The 25,043-nt window shown below is 33.5% G+C and overlaps 1 protein-coding gene across 11 annotated transcripts in view; it reads left to right on the forward strand.

Moving 5' to 3' along the window:
- Positions 1 to 25,043, forward strand: part of NKAIN2 (sodium/potassium transporting ATPase interacting 2) — an 831,125-nt gene that overhangs the window by 280,437 nt on the left and 525,645 nt on the right. For 2 of the 11 annotated variants that reach the window (XR_004951019.1, XM_036221464.1), the window contains exon 1: positions 949 to 8,528. The exons of the other annotated variants lie outside the window; for them this stretch is intronic. Coding sequence is in view for 1 of the 2 variants with exons in the window: in XM_036221464.1 (XP_036077357.1) it covers positions 8,478 to 8,528 (51 nt within the window). In the remaining variant the exon portion in view is untranslated. Of the gene's footprint in view, positions 1 to 948; positions 8,529 to 25,043 lie in introns of those variants that run through there. 11 annotated transcript variants of the gene reach the window in all.

The following is a 25,043-nucleotide window of genomic DNA, read 5'->3' on the forward strand; positions in this document are numbered from 1 at the left end:
GGTAAGGCCTGGGGAAGGCAACATCAAGTGTGGTGGGAGCTGTGTAAGTGAGGGAATAGTCAGAAGTGAGATCAGAGAGGTATGGGGTGGAACCAGGCTTCGCAGAACTCAATGGAGGGTTTGAAACAGGAATGTTACATGTCTTGATTTGTTTTTTAAAGGGAATGTTTCTGCTCGACAGGTAAAAAACAATATAGGAATAATACCTTGTAGGAACACAGGGACCTACTGCAATAATTCGGATAAGAGGTGATGATAGCAGCAATTATGCTCAATTTCTGGATATTTGTTGGTATATTATTGGGGTAAAATTTAAATACAATGCGGTACACAATTCTTAATTATATAATTTGGTGAGTTTTGGCAAATGTGTAGTGTCATGGCAGAAACTACTCACCAAGTTATAGATTACTGTTATCACTATGTCTACAGAGTCCATTCATTCTCCATACCACCATAAGCAACCATTGTTATGATTTCTTTTCCCATGGATTAGTTTTGCCCATTCTTGTGTGTACATGCATGTGTGTGTGTGTGTGCATGTGTAGTAATACACTTTGTAGTCTCTTATGTCTGGTTTCTTGCATCATCATTTTTTTGAGATTCATTTATATTGTTGTGGATACCAGTAGCTCTATCTTTTTCTTGCTGAGTAGTAGTCCATTGCATGGATATACTACAATGTGTTTATTCATTGTTTTGTTGGTGGACATCTAGGTTGTTAACAGTTTGTGTTTACCTTGAATAAAGCCGATACAAACATTCTTATTTTTCTTATATGATTATTTTTGTGGGCATATGTTTTTCTTTCTCTTGAGCAAATACTGGGAATATAATTGCTGGCACACAGGGTAGGTATGCATTATTAAAATTTGAAGAATATTGCAGTTTTTTCAAATGTTTTAATGTCAAATTATAATGCACACCCGAAAATTATATAATTGTATTAACCAGTGTTACCCCAATAAACAATAAAAAATTAAATAAAATATTTAAAAAATAATCATGTTAACTGTTGTTGACTTGCTATTTAAAACTATTTCACAGATCTTAGGAAGGGAAAAAACAATTAGTACAGAATATGCTGAATGTATGGCATTAAATACATTATTTACAACAAAGTCATCTCCTGAGAAAAAGTAAAAAAATGTTTTGACATTTATACTCTTGCTAGTGATATAAGAGATTTCCAGTTGCTGTGTATCTTTATAAGGTGTTGCTATCTTTTTCATTTGATTGATTTTATTATGTATAGGGGAGAATTTCATTGGGGTTTCTGAATATGTTTTTGTGGAAGAATGAATAGGATTTCTTGATAGTTTGGATGTAATTATCAGAGAAAGAATGGAGTAAAATAAGACTCAGGATTTGGCCTAACTGAACATTGTATTGTCTATTAACTGAGAAGGGAAAGATTGAAATAAGAGAATATGGGAGAAGGGGAAGGAATAGAAACAAATCTAGTATGGACTATGTTAAGTTGATATTTCTATTAGATAAGTTCAAATGGAGAGGTCAAGTGGTAGATTAATTATAAGAGTTTAAGTTCAGGGGAAATGTCTGTTTGAAGGTCATCAGCATATAGATGATACCTAAAGCCATGGGATTTGATGACATCACTAAAAGAGTAAGTGTAAGTGGAAAAGAGATTAATTGTAAGTACTCAGCTTTGGAGTCCTCCACAGCTGGATCCATGAAGCAGCCAGAGAGGAAGGAGGAAACCAATGGGAGTGTGTTACTCCTAAACCTGAGAAAAGAGAGTTTTCAATAGAGAACCAATGGACTGTGCTCAATGTTGTCTAAAAGAATTATCATTGTAGTTAAGGTGTTAGGGGGACAGGAGGTGGTGGTCAGAGAATGAGATGTTTCAAAATGACAGTATACAGGTTTCCATTTATTAGTAATCTCAATATCTAAGGAATGACCATTGAGAGAATGCCGAATGCCTTTATTAAGATAAAGGACAAGATGGAACAAATGATATACCGTTTGGAAAGGTTAAATATAAATACAAACATATAAAATGTACAAGAGAAATCATGAGTTAACAATATACCAGATATATAGAACTTAATGGATTTAGTTGACTGCATAGTTAGTAAGGATTTGCCAATTAGATTATCAAAAATATTTACCAATACAGTTTTCCAGAAATAATTTTCCAAAAACATAATTAATTTTAATCTACATTAAATAATATTAACCATAATAAGAAAGACCAATTCATTTTAGCATAGGTAAGCGATATTTAAATACCAAGTTCTTTCACATATTCTTTATTCAACTATTAAAAGGAGAGAGATCAGGATCATGAGAGAATTTCAAACCATGATCAGAGTGTTGCCAGATCTGTTCATATGTTTCTATTTAAAAAAGGAAAGAAATTAGGGAAAATCTAATGAGTGGCATTTAATATTCCTTCTTTAAGAGTAGTGATGAGTAAATGTACAGATACCCCTTCTTAACAGAAGTGAAATGTTTCTATTTTAATGTTTCATAGATAGAATCAGAAATGTAAACATCGAAAAATTTTGAAAATGGATAAACTGAAATTGATTATATGGTGAAGGCATATATATTATGGATTCTAAGATACCATCAATGATAAGATATACCATTATTTTATGTAGTAAGCTGCCATTAAACCTATGACATGTATTTACTTTTAAAATCCATCCTGACTTTAGAAATGTTAAAATATGAAAACAAGTTTAGCTTATATTGATGGTACATAGTAATTAAAAATTATAGTCCCTCAATTTTTTGTTTTTAATAATGTTGGTATCTTAGTGTGCTGTGTATCTTTTAAATATCACAAACTAGCATAAAATATATATTGAAAGCACAGAATTTTCTATGGAATATCTATTTTTAAACAAAAGTTATATTTTATTAGAGTTAGAAAGATAACTGTATGTTTTCCCTAAATAATTTTTAAAAACATGTTATAGCTCTTTAAAATCAGCAACGATGTTCTTATTGGAATGATATCAGTTATTCAGACAAATTATTATTCTTCACATGTTGCACTGAAGCCTTGTTTTTTGACTATTAGTAAGAAAATGGTGATTATATAAAAGAGTATGTTAGAGACTACCATGTATCTTTAATACTCCATCTGCAGTGCCTGCAGCAAGTTTGCACTAAGGAGTCCCTCTAGCTGTGTTGTAAAGCAGTTCGTGCACTTTTTGTACCTTTTGGTTTATGGATGGATTTTGTCAGCACATTTCATCTTTATTACCAAGAGGTCTCCTTTGAGGTCATAATAGGCTATCATGGGATCAGCAAGCTTCTGAGATGTGTATGTGATGTTACTGAATATGACGTGGTATTGTAACTTATGTGGTAATAGTTCATTATCATTTAAAAATAACCGAATTACGAATATTTTCATTCTGGCTCTTTTATGAAGAATCCTAGAAACTTGGCTGTAAAAATATAGTTGAAGTAAATAACACTGTTGTGTGAATATCTAGTAGAAAGCTGGATTTGAGCCTTAAATAATTTTATTGGAGAATAAGAAAATTGTACTTCAAAAAGAAGCTGTGAAGCAGATATTTCTATCACCAAAACATGTGGCACGTTTGTAAGCTTGATGGTTTTCTAAATATTGTGTGCCAGCTCTATGTAACTGTAGCTGTTATAGATTCATGTTTAAAGACTGAACTAAATGAAAATCATAAAAAATCCAGGTATTATGTAACTTTATCAGTTACTACTTAATTATTACTTCTTATCAATGAAATAGAAAAATAATAATTTTTTTAAAACTATTTACACAAGAGAATGTAGGAACTTTATTTCTTATAGTGATTAGGTATAAAATGCTTTTTTGGCTTGAACAACTATTTACCTTTCTAATTCTTTACCTTTTCATTATGATATGGGGTAGGGGGTGGGAGAGTGAGTCAGTTGTTTTCTTTCCTACTCTAAATTAGAAGTGAATCCCATTTTGGTTAAAGTAGAAAAAACCTTTCATAGAAAAATTCTCCAGGTAGGTATAGTGGAAAACCAATATCAATGTATTTACATACCATAGTGAGGCTAACAGTTCAGAAGCACTGATAACATCTAAGCAAAAATCCAAGCAGTTCCTCCCAGGTGATCTCTCTGAGGCCTTTGCTAGCATCTCTCTCAACGCTTTGGATTGCCCAGGAAGCTAGCTGCAGCACAGAATGGTCAGCACCATACTTCATATTTTATTCGTCAGTAAGACATAGAGTTGACCTGAACATCTGCCTGTGTTCTACTTTGTTCTGATTTTTTAGTAGCGTCAATATAATTCTATGTTGGCATCATCAACCCTTCAACTTTATGTTGCATTGCCATATAAAGCTGCCATTACGGCATGTGCTCTGTCCTAAATTTCATTGGCTCTCTATATAAAAGTCTTTAAAACTATCAGGAGGAGAATACCACACCTTGGGATATGTTCTAACTAGCTTAGGGATGGGAGTGCTCTTTTTCCTCAAGATACAGCCCTGTACACAGCTGCAGATTTTTTTCAGCTGAGGTCTTTCTGGGGTCAGAATATTTTCTTTCTTTCCTATTTTCTAGAGCTTTAAACTGAACCCTGGGGATAGGGCATGATGCAATCATAGGGATAGAGTCCTGCGACAGGGACAGAAGGTGCAAGCGTCTTTTCTTTCAGGTCTTTTCCTACATAACTGATATTCTCATTTATTTATGTCCAATCTGAATTTAAAAAGATAAAGTATGGCTGAACTAATGCACACACTGGAATAACATGAAGTGGATAAAGAAATCAAGATAAAAGTCAGTAAGACAAGGAAGGTAAAATGAAAGCAAGGATGAATTCAGTAAGTTGAAATATGTGCTCAGCAATGTAAGTTAGAAAATTACACTTTTGGCTTTAAAATTTCTAGCTTCTAAAGAAAAGATAAAACAAATTATTTATAAGATTCGAAATGGCCATGCTATTAATGTTAACTAATTTCTCATGAGGACAAGAAAAAAAAACCATGTTTTTTTTTTTATATTCCAACTATAGATGCATTGTTCTCTTAGGGAGCACCATGATGAGGTTAACATCCTCAATAAAATCCCTCCAGTGAATACAATAACAATTATTGTAGGCACTTTTCTTATTATCTACATTTTATCTATATTTAATGTGAGCCTGTGGGTGACAGAAACATGGAACTCAGTAAAAAGCAATTGTCTGAGGGTCAGTAAAGAGTGATCTCTGAGGACAGAGGGCTATGATTGTCTGATTTTCTTCCCAGTATAAAAGATTAGAATATTTGGAGCAGAAGTTGGCAGACTTATCCTGTACAGGCCACAGTAAATATTTTTGTCTTGTGAGCCATATGGCCTCTATCACAACAATTCAACTCTGCTGTGGTAAGCATAAAGCAGCTATAGGTAATATATTAACAATTGGGCATAGCTATATATCAATAAAGCTTGATTTACAAAATCAGTCCATGAGCCAGATTTGGTTATGAAGCAGTTTACCAACTCCTAATCTAGAGAAATAAGGACTCTGTTCACACCAGGGTTTCTGTGTCTATAATTCCTCAGAACAAAATTTTTATAAGCAGTAGAAAGCAAGGATTAGAAATTCAAATATATTTTTCAGAGGATCTGAGACAAAAATTCTATTACCATGCAAGGTAATATATGGTACATTTCCACAAACAGAAGCCTGGGTGACATCTTCATTTAAAAAGTAAATCATTTAATGAGAGCTACCTCGTCTCTGAATAAGAGAGACTGAAGGAGTAGAAGCCATCAGTGTCAACATCTCCCCTCCCCATACCCCCGAATTCCACATCCTACAGAAGAACAGATGTATGCTCTTATGTGGGACATGGAAAGTGTACTAATACATAATGTGCACTCAGGAATGGTCAAGTATGGGCCAAGCTCTTCCACCTGCTAGTTCTGTGAATTTGAGCAAGTTACCTCACCTATGTATAAGTTGATCTCCCTATCAGGAAACAGCATAATAATTGCTTCCTCACAGTGTTGCTATGAGGCAAAACTTTTAGCCATTACCTAAATGGTTCATATGTATTAGAGATTATAGTTTGGACCTGAAATCTATGCCAGAAGTCTGAAATTGTTAGCTAGAGGACTGCATCAAGCATATAGAAGTGTTTAATTGGCCCTGGAAATATGGGTTATGTAAGCATCTGTGATGCACATATGAAAAAAAAAAATATGGTGACCATTCATATGGATGAAATTATAGATTTTATGGAAAAGAAATAGAAGATCTGGCTACCTTAGACATGCAGTATAACATAGAAATGGTCAGCGGTCCATGTTGGCAGGGCAAGCAGCCTCCAGTTTGTACAACTCCCACCAGCACGCCTTGTCTCCCTGATGCATAGCCAGGCTCTGCTGCCATTCATAATCCAGTTTGTCTTGCTGCTTTTCTTTTGCAGTGCCAGGAAGAAATGGTAATCCTTCTTCATACCATATTGGTATCTTTTCTTTCTTTTTTTTCTATACCTGTCCACTGTATATTTACATCACCTGCATGGTTCTCATTAGGACCCCAGAAAGTAGCGTCTTAGTATGTAAATCAAAAAGTTAATAGAAATTCTGTGGTAAAAGAATTCTCTAGTTAAATATGCTTAGGGCTTCTGAAAGAAGCAAAGAAACCAGGTATTTTTCCTGTGGGCCTCTCATTATCCTTTAATATAATACTATGTAGTTCCAGTCTCCAAGATGGCATGCTTTACAGCTTTCTCGATTTTAACCAAAAAATAAAAAAAATTGTTAAGAGTAATTCTTTAGTTTTAATGTTCCATGCAGTCATGGTCACTTAGCTATTGGACACATTCTTCATATAGAATATGATTTGGGAAACATTGCTTTTACCATTCCAAAAATCTTCACAGAATTCGTAATTTTGAGACAAACATCCTATGTGTATATGTCACAAATAGTATCCACTGATACTATGCCAGATAATAGTATTTACCGATTACCTGATGATTGAACCTATTTTATAACATTGCTGAATAGTAATAGTATCAAGTGCAATATAGCTAAGGTTAACTGCATACTTATAAGAAATGGGCAAATATTTTGCTGGATTATCTCATTTAATCCTCACAAAAGTCTGGTAAAGTGGTTTGTTTTATCCCTGTTCTATGATGGATGAATGTGAGGCACAGAAAGGCTAAATAACTTGATGAAAGTCACACAGTCACTAAGTAAGTCATCTAAGATCCTTAGCCCTCCTCACTCTTGTTGCTGGACTGTCTTGGGTAAATGTGGTGACAGTTGGAAGCTATCTGCCACCAATTACTAAACTAATGTAATCTTGGACCATGTTTTTTTCACTCGATCATTATGTATAAATTGCCTATTGAGAATAACTCTATTGTTTAAATATAAACCTTTAATAGAAATAAAAGAGTATATATTATCTTTCATTTTCTTTTTTCCAGACATGTATCTGGCTAATTCAATAGATATGCAGAATTGCAGTAAAATTCTAAAAGAAGAGGTCATGAAACATCACTTCTCTATGGTGCCAAAATGTTATATGATCTGATGAAATTGCTTCTAAAGACACTGATACCCATGGGCCTATTAAGGCACACATTTCTTATATCAGTCCCTGAAGGTACTGATTAGCCCTAAACTGCTCCCTATTTTGAAGCAATAAAGGCCAAGAAAGATCAATAAAAGCTACACATAATTTAATATTCCTGAATCTCTGTAAGGTGGTAAAAATTTAACAGTGCTTAATACAGAAATAGATATGCCTAGATTTCCCTTTTCCCCATTTCTTCACTATCCACCTTTCCCTGGAGCCCTGGGTGTAGTTTTTCCCTAAGAAGTACCTCTGAGTTTCTAAAGGAAAAATATGACAGAGTATTGGGAAGATGCTCACTGAGGTGCAATAGTGGTCACTAAGTTAGAAGACAATGTTATTCCATTGATGGGTTGTAAACAAATACACAAGATAATTATAATAAAGTATTATCAACCATAACATTATTAGTTCTAAGTGTACGGATACATACACGAACATAAATACACACATATATACATGCTACATTTCATTGTTACCAAAATATTAATCATAATATATATCATTGATATAATTAAAGTTTTTAACAGAAAATAACCATTGTATCAAACATACCAATTTTTGTTAGATGCATTCATATTTCAGGAAATTTAGACATTTAAGTATATCTTATAATGGCATCTGGCTGTGGTGGAAGTGTTGGATTATTGACTAATCAACTTGTAGGAGTCGATAGAATGAGGGAAAATAAGATGTTGCGGTTGATTCTAGGTGGCTGGATGATGAGCACAGATTGGTGATCTGGGAAGCAAATTGAGATTGTAGCACTCTATGAAGTTTAATTAAGAAGTTCTCAATAAGTGTCAAGTTCAAATGAATTAGTTAGGGTTGCCTTTAAATGGGTCACCCTCTAATCATGCCTTATTTGTCCCTCTGGTATATTTACAGGTACTGAAGATGGATGGGCATCATTAGGTATCTGTTATTATATTGTCCCACAAATATCTTAACCGTGAGTTTTTCAGAGTAATATTTTCCATTCATGTCTTCAGAATGTTATTTATTTCAAGAATTCATGACCATGCCTAAATATTCATGTTTCACTGATATTATTCCATTAAATAACCATGATCTTCCAGAAAAAAAAAAAAGTTTGTTTTTTCTTAAACAACTTATATTTTTCTGTTTCTGATTGTGATTCATGGTAATTGAAGACAATTTGGAAAATGTGGTATAAAAATGTGACTTCAAATGATCTATAATGGTACATCTACCTGTAACATCTTAATGTGAAATGTTTCTAGTCTCTCTGCAAATTTTCTTCATATGAAGTTGAGATTTTGTAGTATAGTTTTAATCCTTTTCCATTGAAATGGACATTGTGAATATGTCATTATTTTAAAAACAAGGTATTTCATCTGGATAGATAAGAAAGCACATATTCAGTAGTTTGAATCAATAAAATAATTGGTTATTTCACACAACTTAGTCTTATGTTCATTCATGTTATTAGACTGACTTTAGAGAGGAGAGTTTTATAACCTATAGCTTTAAGGAAAATATATCACTATATAGAATTCAGCAAGAGGAAAGAGGACCTGATTATCATACTGATAACCTTCTACTGTATTTTTTAATGTGGTAATACCATGAGCTCCAGATGCTCCAGCTATTTGCAAATTTGAACAAATTAAATCTTACAAATTACAATTGAGATAACACTTCAAAATTTATAGTATTTCAGAAAAAAATCTAGTGAGTCCCTATAATTTCAGACAATTTTCAGAAATCTCCTGAAATTTATAATTTCCAGACTATCTCTGCTCCTTACAGATCAATAAGAATATTCCAAATTAATAAAACTCTACAAGTCATACACCTCTGCCCTGGATGGAAGTTTTCATAGCATCATAATTTTTTATTCTGTTCCCCAAAGTATCTGATATCCACACTGATGTTCAAAAAAAGAAAATAAAAGAACTACATAGAAGTTTTAGAAACAAATTTAATTAAAGTGAGATAGTACTTATCATTGGACCCATGCTTTTAAACTCTATTTTGATTAGGCAACATATTTCAAAATTAGCTTCCTTTTTTTTTTTTTTTGAGCTCAACCATTTATAGTTATTACTAATATAAATGTAAATTGTTGTACACTGGCTCTCCAGGATGCCTTGAAATCCACTGCTTTCAGCCTTTGGATGAATATGTTAAAGGTTGCTTTAAAACGTGTGGTGCTGAGCAGATGGAAGTTATCTAGTGAATATATGACTGACTACCTGCTGGAAAGCTGCTGTGACAGGCTCTAAAAAGGCAGAGACCTGTAGAGTATGGGAGAGTAGAAACAGGGAGGGCTCTTAGGGCAACATGGTTACGTTGGTGAGAGAAAAAGCAGCTAAAAAAACTAGGGAGACTTAAAAAAGAGACAAAAATAGATTCCAGTATGTGAAGATTAATTTTTGTTTTTCTTAGAGAAAGTATTTTTTTTAAATGCTCTTCTTGAGATTTTCCATTTTTTGATATTATGCCCTAGACATATTACAGAAATCAAGTAATTTTTACATAGATTTGTATTTTTTGCACATTTATAACAAAATCTAAGACTGTCATTACAGAGATTAAGTATCAATCATCAAGCAATTGATGAGAAAAATTATCTAGGATCTATTTCTGAGATTGGATAGTGATACATTAAAGTGAATATCTTTTCATTTTAGTTGTGATAATGACTTTGTGGTCTTAGTTATGCTATAAGTGAAATTTGACCTCCTGGGCTATTCATTCAGGGACTGGACTCTTCAGCCTGTGTTATCTTTTTCTGGATATAGTTGGTGAATCAAAAGGACTCAAAACTGCAAAGAGATGCCATTGCATTTTAAGACAAAAGTGATTGCCTAATCAATGTTAAGGGATGTTGAGAGAGAGAAATCTGAGACTTGACTTTGGTTAATTGGATTGTCTAGTTCTCAAGATGCAGGATACGGAATCATCGATATCACCGGCCACTTAGACTGAACTGTCACAGCCCTCCATGTGCATTGCTTTATTACTGCCTTTCACGTTTGGAAGGTGCAGCTATGATGCTGCCATACTTGCTCAGCCTGAAAATGTTCACAATTTATTGATTTTTTAAAAAAGGCTGGAATCTATTAATCTCATGTTTATTTATTTCTAATTACAAGAAGGATTAATTAAAATATTACATTGGAAAAAATGCTTTTTTTATAGTTGGAAAAGAAAAGATTGGCGGCACCTCCATTTGTCTATCAATATATGCAGCTTCGTTGTCTTTTCTTCTTTTTAATAGTTACCTCAACAAATCACTCATTTTAATGTCATTTGTAAAAATTACATAAATTATTGCATTTCCAGTTACAAAGCAGTATTAATAGGAAATCGTTAATAGAAACTTGAATTATCTAAAGTCATCCAGAATTTCAAAATGACAAATCTATTATTTATTATGAATAATAGGCTTGCAGTTTAATATAGCTACATTTTTTTTTTATAAAGTGTAATCATTCAGCCTGATTCTTTGTATAGTGGAAGAGGAGATAAATTTTAACCAAGATAAGAACGTGACTTTTCAAGGATTCCTCTTCAGTTCTGCATATAGACTCATTTCTCACCTTGTGATCCATAACAAGATAGAATTGAAATATTTTTTTAGTTCGGTGTCTATCTTTGTGTCAATTTTTTTTCTTTTTAAATTCTCTTATGCATCACTGCATGGTTTAGTAAATATTGTTCTTCCGAATTAAGACATACTGGTGATATTTGGTTTGGAAGTATTATGGAGGTGGAAGTAGATGGGTCTGAGTTTTTTTAATCATTGTGTATGGTTTGCTGTTTTTTTCAGTGTCGCTATCACTTTTTTTTCCCTGGGCTGCCATCATAAATAGAGCTAATATTATAAGAGTCAACTTCTGAGCTATTCAAATAACAGATGATAGGCACTTTCTATTCATTCTATTGTGTTACTAAGACATTCTTTTTCATTCAGAGTGTTCTTTGAGACTAGGATTCTATACTTATTAAATACCACCTATAGTTAAATCATTCGATGTTTTAGCTGTAACAATGTTCTACCTACTATATTTTCAATTTTAAATATTTTTAAATATCAGCAGTTGTATAAGATGTAGTAAAAAAGATCCTTTGAATAAAGTGACAAGTTGTATACAAAAGTATATTTTAATTATTTCATAAGGGTTTTACAACAGCTTCCTATGATGGAATCACAACTCGGCTCTCTCATTCTCTCTCTCTCTGCACGTGTGAATGTATGCACACATACATGCATCCAGCTGTACACCATGCATATGGATTATTTCATTTTGCTTGCATAATAGTATTTCCTACAGTAGCTCTTTTTCAGTTCCTCTTTATTCTCTCCTGTAAATCTCAAATTAATATGTGTTAATGAAGTATCAATTTTTATTCTCTCTATATTTTAAGAAGGGAAACACAGTTAAGTCAAGATGACTAATGAGATGGTGAGAAGTATGGGCTGATAAAAATTAAATAGGGAGAAAACGATTCTTCTTCAGAGCCATCCTTTTAAAAATAGCTAGTTATTATGAATAAAAAAATAGCATTATTAAACATTTCTTTTAATTAAATTTTGTAATAGAGCTTTTCACTGTTCTTCTTCTAAGTCATATGTTACCTATAGTGTGTTTCAGCAGGGCTTAACAATTTGAGAGAACATTTGAGGTCTAGAGTCTTTCATAGAAAGATGGGAGTCTTATGTGACCTGCTTTAAAGTGTTAGACATAATTTTTACCAAAAACACGAAAGACAACTATTAGAAAAACTTTGTCTTCATCCTCTTCTTGGAACATTTTTTTTCATTTCCCTACTCTCCTCTGAGAACACTGCATTCTCAGGAGCGTTTAAATGAGGTGGCTCTTCTCTGGCCCCGACTCATGCTGCTGAGCCCCAGGTAGGTAGGGCTTGTATACTATACTACTTATTCTTCATTGCCATTGCATGTTCCAGACAATTCTCCCTCCTTCTCCATGAATGCAAACAGCTGCATATTACATAACATCATATTAAACCATCTATAATACTTCCTTTTCACCCCTAAGACATTAGCCCCCATAGACCATGCAGAGTTTAGCTCTTCAACTCAACTCTTGTCCTAATTAATGGTGATTTCAACATTCAGGTAGATGATCTACCCAATTACTCAGCTCCACAGGTAAGCCTTAATGACCTTTTCTCCAATAATCTTGTCCTTTTTCTAACTCAGGTACTCACTTGATGATCATATCTTGCAGTCATTCTGTATTCTTAATTCCAAACTGTCTAATTGCCATAATACTGTTTTTCCATCTTGCTGCCTCTAGTTCTCCATCTCTAGAATGCATAAATCACACCAGGAATCTGATTCTACCAACTTCAACTTTTCACTTCTCTTATCTTTCCCTGTCCTGACTTTGCATCAAAAATGCCACAGTTCCCTAGACCATTCCACTTTCTACTTATTCAAAAAGCTTACAGTTTTTCTGAATTTTTTTAAACCTTAGAGAAAGTCAAGGCTATCACAGATTTCCATCAGATTACACTATCATATTTAAACACCTATTTGTGGTTGAAATTTATCTACTATTAATGAATTGTCCACGATCTTATGGAAGGCCATTTCCTCCAATTGTTTACTAGAATCTATCTTTCCTACTCAAGGACTCTGCTCTAGCAGTTAATTATTGTCCAGTCCTCCATTACAATAGACAAGATCAATATAATACAATATTATTCTTTTAAATCAAGATCAGGTTACCTACTATGAAAGATGATATATGTGCTTACATTAGAGGAAAATGTATGTTATATTGAGGAGAATATATATCACATAAAGAAGTTCTTATTATGTGTTATGGACAGTTTTTAAACATTACTTATAGAGACTTATTCAGAAATAATTTCCAGAAGCTACGACTTGAGTTGAATATTTACGAATGAAGAGATTTGATTGTATGCAGAGAGAATTAAAGTGGTTGTTCCAGGTAAGAGACACAGCATGAGCAAATGTACAGAGTTGTGAATGCACATGGTGTAATCAGGGATCAGAAAGGAAGCCTGACTAAAATAAAGGCTTCATGAGAGCTCAAAAAGAGAGATGAAAGAAATAAAGAAATGGAATGTTGGATCCTGTTTAATAATGGCCTTGACTTCTAGGATGAGTTAAATACAAGATAATAGTAGAATGTCCACATGCAAATATCTCTTAATGAATTTTGTGATTTTTGAGCTGAGATTGGATAACAGGATTCATTGGGATTTATATCTTCTTTTGTTTTCTATTTAATACCTTCCAAACTGAGTTCATGTATCATATCTCAGGCTTAGGGAAAAAGACACATCGGCGGCATGTGTCTTTTGACAGGTGATTTGGTTACTAGAAGGGAGAAATCTGGCACATCAAAGTTATATTTATTAAGTGAGATACATGACTGACAGACATGAGTAGCGTAGGAGACTTTCCCAGGAAAAAGGCCCAGAATTCAAGTTCAGTTTACATGTCAGCCTATCTAGGCTTCACGGTTTCAGGAGGAAACAGCAGGCCCCATGAGACAGGTGTAGACCTTATAACTGAGCAGGTTGGTGACTGCTATTTCATCTGATGACAGCATGGAAACCTGAGTCATTTTTCACCTAACAAACCAGGTTTTCTACCTCACCTTATGTGACCCTTTCATTAGCGTACAAATCTTACAGCCTAGAGTATTGCAGTCCATTAGAACTTTTTCTGATAACAAAAATGCTTTATAATATATGTGGATATTGAGCACTTAAAATGTGGTCAGTGAAACATTCTCATTTATTTAAATTTAAATCTAAATCGTCACATGTAGCTGTTTTTTTTTTACTGGATATGTTAAGGCTACTATAGAACTAAACTTTAACTAATATTTAATGAGCATGTATCATGTGCCTGGCCTAATTTAAGAACTTCATGTGTACTAATTCATTTAATCTCCATAAAAATCATAAGGAGTAGGCATTATTATTTCTCTCATTATAGAAATGAGAGAACTGAGGCAGGGAGAGGTTTAGTCTAGAGAAGAAAGGGCAAAGATGAGATTTAAACCTAGGCAGTGTATCCACAGAGCTTAAATAACTATGTCTTCTCATCCTTGAATCCTAAATTAATCTTGCTTTTCTTCCTTTTTTGCTCACATCCACTCATTTATTTGCATATGTTATTACTGTGTCTGTTTATCCATAAAATATGTTAGTCATTTCTCTTGAGGCTTTATATTATTCTCCCTTCCTACTGCCCCTAAATAGCATAGGCTCACTTTATATGCGAATCACTGAGTAGCTTCCTGACTGTTATAGTGTGCCTCCAAAGCTTTTGAATCTTCAATGTGCACCAGAATTATCTGGAATCCAGCTGATTGTTTCTGATAGAGGTGGTCTGGGGTGGGGCCTGAGAATTTGGTTTCTACTAAGTGTTCAGGTGATGCTGATACTGGGTATTAATCTAGTGGCCACACTTGAGAACTCATTGCCCTAACCCATGCTGCAAGTCTGTTGCCAGCCTAACTGACTTTGAAATATAATTGTCAATACTCAGGTTCTTTCAGAAAAATACATAATCTCTCATCACTATTTTTTTTTGTGTGGTATTTTGCACAAAATGTACATGTATTCTCTCTTTGCCAAGAGATAAAAATCCAATGAAAAATAATAAAAGAATGAAAGAAGGCAAAAAGGAAGAAATGAAGGAAGAAAGTGGGAAGAAGAAAGGGGATACAGCAAGAAAAGTAAAGAAAGAAAAAAGAATGTCAAGTTATAGAACTGAAAGGCCAGATGTAGTTCTCTTCAAACTAAGAATCATGCCATCTGGGGCCCACCAGAACAAATTTGGCCACAAAGCTATTGCGATCAGGAAAATATTTGAAAGAAATCAGATTTATATGTTTATGGTTGGAGAATCTTCATTTTTTTTCACAAACCCCACTAATCCATTTTGTTTTATTGGCATTGCTTTACACATTTATACTGTCTCCCTGTCAGGTAAAAACTTCAAAGTTTGCTACTTCAATTTGCTACTGCAGAGAGACTTAGTCACTCCCTATATCTTGGGGGTTTTTTTCCTCAAATTTTTATTTTCACTTAGGCTGTCTTAATATGATGATGATGAGAGCTCTTGTCAGCTTCAGGTTTATATGAATTTTAGTCCCTGCAGTCTTAGTAAGCAATATCACTTTTTCCCCAACAGACCTAGCAAAGATCCATGATTAATTCTGATTGGCCCAGCTTTAGTCACTCACTCCCCTCTAACTAGGCGTTTGGGCCTGGGGAAAAGAAGTAGACCTTAGAGGGAGAGTGTGGCAAAGCTGGGCATGCAAAGTAGGATTATGATGCTGTTACCCATGCAGCAGGGGTAATATAGGATTCTGAACAAACAAATGCACCAGGTGTCCACCCACAGGTTATGAACCAAAACCATATTTTGAACTATAACTTTGATAATGTTATTCTTTTCACCTGAAATACAGTGACCATATACTTACAGTATGAGATATACATTAATGGGATATCTCAAAAACCTCATCCATAAAAACTGTTATAACCCCTGCCTGAAATTAATATTTGTTACTCCTTTAGTTATTAGGACATTCTATTAAAATAGCTCTCATGTATACAAGATATTAAAAAGACACTATATCTATATATTTCTTCTCTTTTTCCTACTATATTTCTAGGCATTTATAAAATAGAAAGTTTTTAATATATTACTACATCATATAGATATGGTAAGTGAATTTAATGTTTGCATTAATTTTTCATTTGGTTTTTGTAGTATGTTGATATCTACTCTGTCAATATAACACCTAAGATTAATCTTCCTCCCTATTTCCACTTTCTTTGAATTATTATTTGAGGGCAATAATCACCTATATTTTAGAATGATTTTTTAAAAAAGAGATTGTGATTGCATTATATAAAAATGTATAAAATAATTATATGAAGAACAGAAAACCGTTTTGAGTTCCGGTAATGGTAGGTAGAAACTGATATGTGATTTTATTTAGGATGTAAAGTCAGACAATTCCCAAACTACTAACCTAAGCTGCTTGTTCAGTTAGTGACAAAGGACACTTGTACAACACACTTACCAGTGACCTGTGTTGGCCTGATATCTCTCCAGGTTTTACTACAGTTTGCTTAAGACCATCAATACTGACAAAGGGACACCAAGAACTGTATTAGTTATTACTTTTCATGATCTTTAGAAAACCTCAGTCTTTTGAATCAGAGTTCCATTAACTTGACCCTCGACAAGAAACCCTTCTTTTAGTTATATTTTAAATTAGGTCCTTTACCATATTGTAAATTGGTAAAAGCAGGAGCTTCATAAGATAAATGTTTCCTACCTAAATCTCAGTCTATATTACTCAGTATCCTTTGTTTAAGGATTCATGTGATAAATCACTTTTAGAAATTAATAGGACTAGAAAAAAATGGGTTGTGAATAAACTGGTATAAATCTTTAATTTGAAAAATATTCCCATTGCAGTTGATGAAAATTTTTAAATTAAATTTACGTATAAAAAAATCTCCGATGATTTTTTATCAACTATTTAAGGGTCTTATTATAATTTTTTTCTGAAAATTACCTTGAATTGTTTTTATCTCATTCTTTCTTAAGTAGACTAGAATAAAGGAGAAGAATGAGGAACAGCAGTGCTTGGGAGACGCAAGGTATTTTCATTCCCTTCCCTCTCTCTTGGAAAATACAAGTTGAGTTTGCAAGTCGACTTTATTAACATAACTGTTTTATAACCAAAACATGTGGCTTAGTTTTAAGATAGATCTGTGTTTCATGAGATGATACAATTTCAAAAGTTAAGATCTCATTAATTTTCATTTTATTCACTGAAAAACAGAACCTGGGAGAATATTGTTTGTGAGCTGCAGCCAACACTTCTGGTTGATATCACAAGTAAAATTTATTGAAATAAAAATTAGAAACTTCAGAAAGAAACTGGCAATACTGAAATTTCTTAAACTGAAACTAGTTATAATAGATTATTAGAATGATGAAGCACAGAAAAGCATCACATGTTACTATTAGACATCAATCTTTACCCCCAAGATCTTCCTTTTATATAATCTATAATGTTGCCATGGTTTCAAGTACAATATCTTTATTTTGGCACCAAGAATAATGCAAAATACATGGTATGTAGTTGTAAAGTTAACAAGAGTTCTCTGAATGACTGAAAAGCATGAATTTACAATACACATCATATTTATTCATCATTTGAAATGTCGTTGACAATTCTCTTGGTGTGAGACAATTTGTTATCCATTATCAAATGTTGGTAAAAACATTAAAAAGACATGATCTATACAGTGGGTTTTAGGAGCTCAGTTGTTGAAGTGTTGCCTTTCTTTTCAAGAAAGATCCAACAGTGCGCTTCTTTTTTCACTGCACCAGTTTCTATACAGTGGGTTAACGGAAAGAACATTTAAGAATGACTGCCATCTTATTTTTACTGACTGGCAGTGTGACATTGCACCAGGATACTCTGGACCTTAAAAAACTTGTTTGTAAAATGAGGAATTTGAACCCGCTGAGAAATTCCCATCTAGCTCTAACAAAGGGTGTTTATGTCTATATTATATTTTTATTGCCTGCATAGTACACATTCATGGTAGAATTTTTTTAACTACAAAAACCCAAATTTTAAAAAGGGAGTGGTATCTGTAGTTCCATTTATTAGTATAAGATGTTTCGATTTTATCATTATCCTGTTCACTTGACCCGAACCATCAACCATTTCTGTAATCAATTCATTTCTGCAAAGCAGAAACTCATCTCTCGTTGTTAATACTTTTAATGGTATGTAGACAAGACTATGGCAGTTCAACCTGAAACCGTCAGCTTTTATAATCTTTCCTACGAAGAATAATAATTCTTCAGTTCAGACACTTTATGAGATTGCTGCCAATGTTGTACTGAGTTGACTGAGCAAGGCTCATTGGAAATGAAGACACTAGAGAAACTATCCCTAGAATTTATCATTTAAAGATATCAGGAGCCATTTACCCTTATTGAATCAGAAATTAAAAAAAAAAAAATCAAGATGTATGATTTTAGTTTCCTGGGAACAGTGAAGATTGCCATGCTTATTTCAGGGGAATTTACGAAGAAAAGCAAATATTTTCTGCTCTAAATTTCTAGGACTATTGGTTTAAAATGTTTCGGCGAGTCTAGACCAAGCAAAACAAACAATCTTCATGAAAGTTTATTTCATTTTGTGGTAGATTCAAATTTTTCACAATTATAATAAATTTAAATATATATGAAAAAAAAAACATAAAATATCATCTGTCAGGACACTCAGTTTAGCTCAAGTCTGTTTTTCTACTCTGTGGAGGAATGAGTAATCTTGCCATTGATAATAACTCAGTTGCTTCTGGTTTAAAATTCAATCAATTTTGAATTAATGTGGCCAGTTTATATTCTACTTTCTTACTTATTTTTCCTCTACCACTCCTTGCCCCCAGGGCTTCTGGGTTCTGGAGAGTTCTACTAAACAGAGTAGGTATGGGAAGTGGCTTTGCATTTGAGTCTTGCTGACATTTGTCCTGCCAGGTCAAGAATGGTTCCTTCTATTTCTGATGCTTCTACTGCTGAGATTCAATTCTCAGATTCATGGTACAGATTCATATGTACCATGTTTTCTCAGACTCATCTTTGATGTCTCTTTGGATAACTTTAGTCTCTCAACCAGTTCACAACTCTGCTGATATTTCAAAATTTTCAGCTTATCTCCCTAACATTACATTGGCGTGAACATGGCATAGTGAGGCTATCTTCAGGCCTTATCTAGGAACTTTCCTCAGACAATGATTTTTCAAAACATAGGTGTCATGTTAGTTTCAAATTCTCTGTAAGACTTGCCTTATCCCACACAGTATCCTGGACAACTCTTCTGCTCTGATATTGTCTCCAAATTGATTGATATACTGGAGGTTCAGTAGTCCTGCCTCACCTCCGCCTTGGGATTCTACAGTGGGAGCAGCCCTGGGACCTACCCCTAGAAATCATCTATAATCCTGTAAACATCACTATTCTTTTCCTGCCCATTGGTAAAATTCTTACCACTTTCTGATGAGAAAATATCTTTAGATAATCATTAGTTCCTTTCTACCCTACATTTTGAATGTGATTACCATATTTTAAGCCTTACAGGGCTCAAGAAGTAAATCAAAAACAAGACATTTGTTGCTTCTAGATCATTTCCTAAGTCCTTAAAAGAGTGGAAGAGCCCAGAGAATGATTATTCTCACTTTTTCAGCTTTTCCTGAATATAGTATAATTATTGATAGAGGATTAGGGAAGGAAAACAACTGGAAAAACTGCACAGTTGAATGTCAAAATGTTTTGCTACTACATGTAAATTTCCATATTTAATAAATGTTTGAAATATTTTTGTTTTAATTTTCATTATTTTCATAAAGAATCTATATTTTATGATTTTTATTTTCAAGAACAGAAACTCACTTTATTGTATTTGCCTAAAGGAAGAAAGAAGAATAATTAGGTCATAAATTAGGGGATACCTATATTCTAATCACAGCAAATTTTATTATTTATATAGTATTCCTTTTTTCTCAATTACTATTTTTTATTTTATGTGCATTATCCCAAAAATTATATAAAATAGATAAATTATTTTTTTCTTTAATTATAGCAATGAAAAAAATAGGAAAAAAATGGAATAAGACAAGAGGAATAAATAGGAATGGAAAAACAAGGATCCAAATCTGTGTTTCTTGGTTTCAAAATCCATACACTTAACAAATATTCTGTATTCTAAGAAAATGACTTAATCTCTTATTTTCTCTCATTACAAACTTTCTGTGAATCTTAAGAGAAGGACATCTCACAACTTTAATATCTCCACAGCACTTATTAAAGCCCTAAGCGCATAAGCTATATAAATATATATTTGAGTGGTTCTAGAAGTCAGAGTTTTTAATTTTTAAAAAAAGTACCAACAGCAATTTGTGATTACGCTAAATTCTTCTGTTAAAATAAATATGCTGACATCTACATAGATGAATCTCATAAAGAGAATATTGAGCAAAAATGCAAATCAAAAAATACATTACAATTCCCCTTCAAAAATTTTAAAACTGGCAAAACTGAACATATATTATTTATGAATACATACATATATTATTTATGAATACATACATAAACTATTGAGGAAAAAAGCAATTAATTATAAAACTCAGGTATATGCTCTGGAAAAAAGAAATGTGATTGGGGAGAAAGCAAAGAGGATTCTAAGGAACTTAATGTTCTATCTCTTCAATTAGATGATGGTTACAATGATATAAGATTTGTTTTTATTTTTTCAAATGCCAAATATGTATTACATCTATTCCTTTCTGTGAATGATATATTTCACAGTAAAAAGTACCACTGCCACCCAATTACATGTTTACTAGAAATAGCTTTTAAGATTTTGTAGGATGGTCATAGCACTTGTGACGCTCTTTGCAATACTTTAAATTGAGGTTTCTCACCCTCGGTGCTTTGGGCTGGGTATTTTTTTTTGTTTGTTTTCGAGACTATCCTGTGCATTGCAATATGCTTAGCAGCACCTTTACTATTAGATGTTAATGGCAGCCCCTTCCCGGGTCTTGAAAACCAAAAATGTCTTCAGACAGTGCCAACTATTCCTTGGTGGAAGGGGCAAGGGGCATAAATGACCTCTGGTTTAGAACACTGCTTTAAAGTCTTGTCTTTCCTGGTAATTCTTGTATTTTCACTGATTTCGGTACATTTGGTACATTTTTTTTTTTACCTCCTTCATTATGTGATAGTTTCTTATTAGCACAGGTTGGAAGATACTGGAGATTTTTAGAAAACATTCCCTCCAGCCTTTTCCAGCACACTGTATGTTCATTCAGGACACACTGAAAAGTGTGACATGAGGATCCATCATTATGAGTGTGCAGGTCATCCTCACTAACCTGAGAACAGTAAACATCAGTGATTGCATCAGTGGGTGGCTGCAGTTTCACTTTTAACCCATGGTGGTGAAAGGTCGCTTTTAGAGAACAAGCTCCGCAGTACATGAGCAAGCTGCAAATGTGGAAGTGGAAGCAAAAAAAAAAATCGACACAGAATAGTGATAAGACCCAAATTCTCTGTAGAACAAAAGAGATAAAAAGACTAAAATAAATGCTCAGATGAAAGGTTTACTTTTCCAATAAGATTCTCAAAAGAACCTTGAGAGTTGATTACACAGCCTTATATATTTTGAGATTTAATTAGGTAATGTCTGAGGGAAGAAAAAAAGCTGGGCTCCTCAAAGAAAGATGCTATCAAAGTGACTTTTTTATTAACTCTGGTAATTTTGAAACATCTTCAGCTGATGCATGTTTGCTGCTGAAGCTTGTTCATTTTACTTCTACAAGCTAGTTCTTTTAATCCTTCAGTTTAATTGGCCATTCCTTGTTCTAGTAAAGCTATCAGTAGGAAGATTTCTTGAAGTAATGTAATACTTAAATTTCAGTTGTGTTTCTCTTTCATATAAAGGGCCATGAGTATTTACATCTATAAAAAAATCCAACTTCCATCTCAGAATAAAAGCATATAGCTCTACTTACCATAGACAAAGCTTTTCCCTTCTCTGTAGTTTCTACTGCAGCTCCACTTATATTATCTAAGGTTCCAATATTTTATATAGATATTCTATAATTATTCATTTTCAATTTTTTAAAATTTTTAATTTCTGCTCTGAATGTATGAGTCACATTTTGTTTATCCATTCATCAGTTGTACATTTTGGTTCTTTCCACTTTTTAGTCAGTATGAATAATGCTGCTACGAATATTCGCATGCAAACTTTTGTATGAATATGTTGTCCTTTCTTTTGGCTCTATAAATAGGGTGGAATTGCCATGGTAACTCTGTGTTTAACGATTTGAGGAACAGCTAAACTGTTTTCCAAAGTGGCTGCACCATATTACATTCCCACCAGCAACATCAAGAATGAGGATTGCTGTTTTACTACCCCTTCTCCAGCACTTCTCATTGTTACTTTGATTATAGCTGCTCTGGTGGGTGAGAAGTGCCATCTCAGCGATATTTTGATTTGCATTTTCCTGACTATAGTCCTTTCTTGTTCATATAGTCCATTCATATATCTTCTTTGGAAAAGTGTTTATTTAGATCCTTTCCCCATTGGGAAAAAAAAATGGGTTAGTTCTTTTTTTATTCTTGAGTTCTCAAAGTTCTTCATATATTCTAGATACAAATCTTTTTTTAGATATGTGATTTACAAATATTTTCTCTATCCTGTGGGTTGTCTTTTCACTTGTTGGTATCATTTGCAGCACAAACCATTTTAACCATTGCCTAACTGAAGATCACATAGATTTGCTCTTATGCTTTCTTCTAAGAGATTATAGTTTTAACTCTTACATTTAAGTCTATGACCTGTTTCAAGTTAATTTTTTTTGTGTATGATATAAAATAAGGGTCCAAGTTCAATCTTTTTTTCAGTTCTAAAATCATTTATTAAAAGGGCTAGTCTTTCCCCATTGAGTTTTCTTCGCACCCTTGTCAAAAAACAAATTTGCCAAAAATGAAGGGTTTATATCTGGACTTTTTATTCTATTCTGTTGCTCTCTGTATGATTATCCTTATGCCATTACCACACCAGCCATAGAAAACATGCAGATATTTCTGAGACATGTATTAGAGGAATAGCAACTAGAAATTGAATTGTCTGTGAGACAGGTTGGGAGGCATGTTCAATAAGAAAAAAAAAAAGATGTATATATATATACATTTACATATATATATTTTTAGAGATGTATATATATGTATGTGTGTATGTGTCTGTGTGTATGTGTGTGTGTGTATCCCTGAGCCCAGGATGTATGTTTCTTTCTTCACCAATCACAATTATATAATCACAATTCCTCAATTACTCACTTCTGATCCAATTTCCCCTCTAGATGTTTCCGTATTTGTTCATCCACTAAACCTTACAATATTGTGAAGAAGACTTCGCATTTTTTCTAGAAGGTAGAGCAGGATTCAGTGTAACAGAAGCCTTCAGAATTTTATCTTTTAAATGTGTGCTAATTCCACTGGATGCAAACACTGGTGGATTAACATTTTATGTATTAATCATGTATTAATCATTTACTGCCCTACCTGAAGGAAACATTTGTTGATTGTGACAGGATGTGGTAAAACCACTCAGGGACACTGAAACCCAAATCTAATATTTATGGTAGTACTTATATTGTGATTGTTTTTGCCACTTCTCAGAAATGCCTGATTTTAGAGAGTTACACATGCTTGGTGAGGAGAAAATATTGATAAATTTGGGTCATATCCAGTTAAAATCTTGAACTTACCTATTGATCTCAGAATAGTGGAATCATCAAAATTGGGGAACTAAGAAACATAGGCTTTGAAGTGGCCTCAGAAACCGAAGAGCAAGAGAGTAGTTTTTCCCATCAAATTTTGTTATTTGGGTCTGTCCAATACCAAATTATGCCCATGGAAGAAAAATATTAATAAACCGGACCATGGAATACAAATGACAAGACTCTGAAGTTACAAATACTAAATAAACTAAGGCCTTGGCAGTGGGAGTGAGTTCAGTGTTCCACAGCCAGCCAGTGTGTGCCCTCTCCCTTTTTCTCTCTTACAGCTTCTTTTTTGAAGCCACCATGGAGTTGGGACTTGGCTTGGATGCTTATTCTGACTAAGCAGTGAGGCTCATTTGGCAGGGGAAAGGGGAAGGCCATAAACACTAGTTTGCATATCCCATGAGTACCATCAGGAAAAGAGTCTTCCTTCAAGATAATATACCTAGTGGGAAATCTATTCAGTTGGGTGAGGTGATCTGCAGAGGAAAAAAGGACTGAACTGTAGGGTAGGAAAAATAACCCCTCACTTTATCTACACAGCAGTCTCTTCTCTTTCACATTAAGCGCTAACAGCAGCAATCTATTCTCAATGCCATGCTCACGCTCAAGCCAAGACCCAATCACTCCCAAGTGCACTTGTGTTTTGCAAGCTATCAAGAGGGTACAAGAGTAATTCTTCCAGTAAAATATGTTCAAGTTTTCTTTTGGAAATGCTATATTTGGGAACATCTCTATTTCCCACATTAAATATGTGCATCATCTTATATTACATACCATATACATGCATTAAATTTGGACTCTATATGTCTAATTTATGTACAAGTTCAATATTCATTTAAAACCAATGTTTTTACATATATCCCAGTTAATGAAATAACTATTTAATTAAAACAAAGGACATCAATTTTATCATGTTTTCTTATATGACCAAACCTAGAAATTTCAGATTCAGGAGAAGATGATTTATGTAAGTATATATGCATGTCTATGCAAGTATTGCAAATGTTTTTACAGATATTTTGGGGGGAATATCCGAAATCCTAAATTAAAATCAAAGTACAATGAGGTTTCCGTTTTATATATAAGGAAT

The sequence above is a fragment of the Rousettus aegyptiacus genome, unplaced genomic scaffold, assembly GCF_014176215.1.
Source record: "Rousettus aegyptiacus isolate mRouAeg1 unplaced genomic scaffold, mRouAeg1.p scaffold_m13_p_1, whole genome shotgun sequence".
NCBI classification, from domain to species: domain Eukaryota; kingdom Metazoa; phylum Chordata; class Mammalia; order Chiroptera; family Pteropodidae; genus Rousettus; species Rousettus aegyptiacus.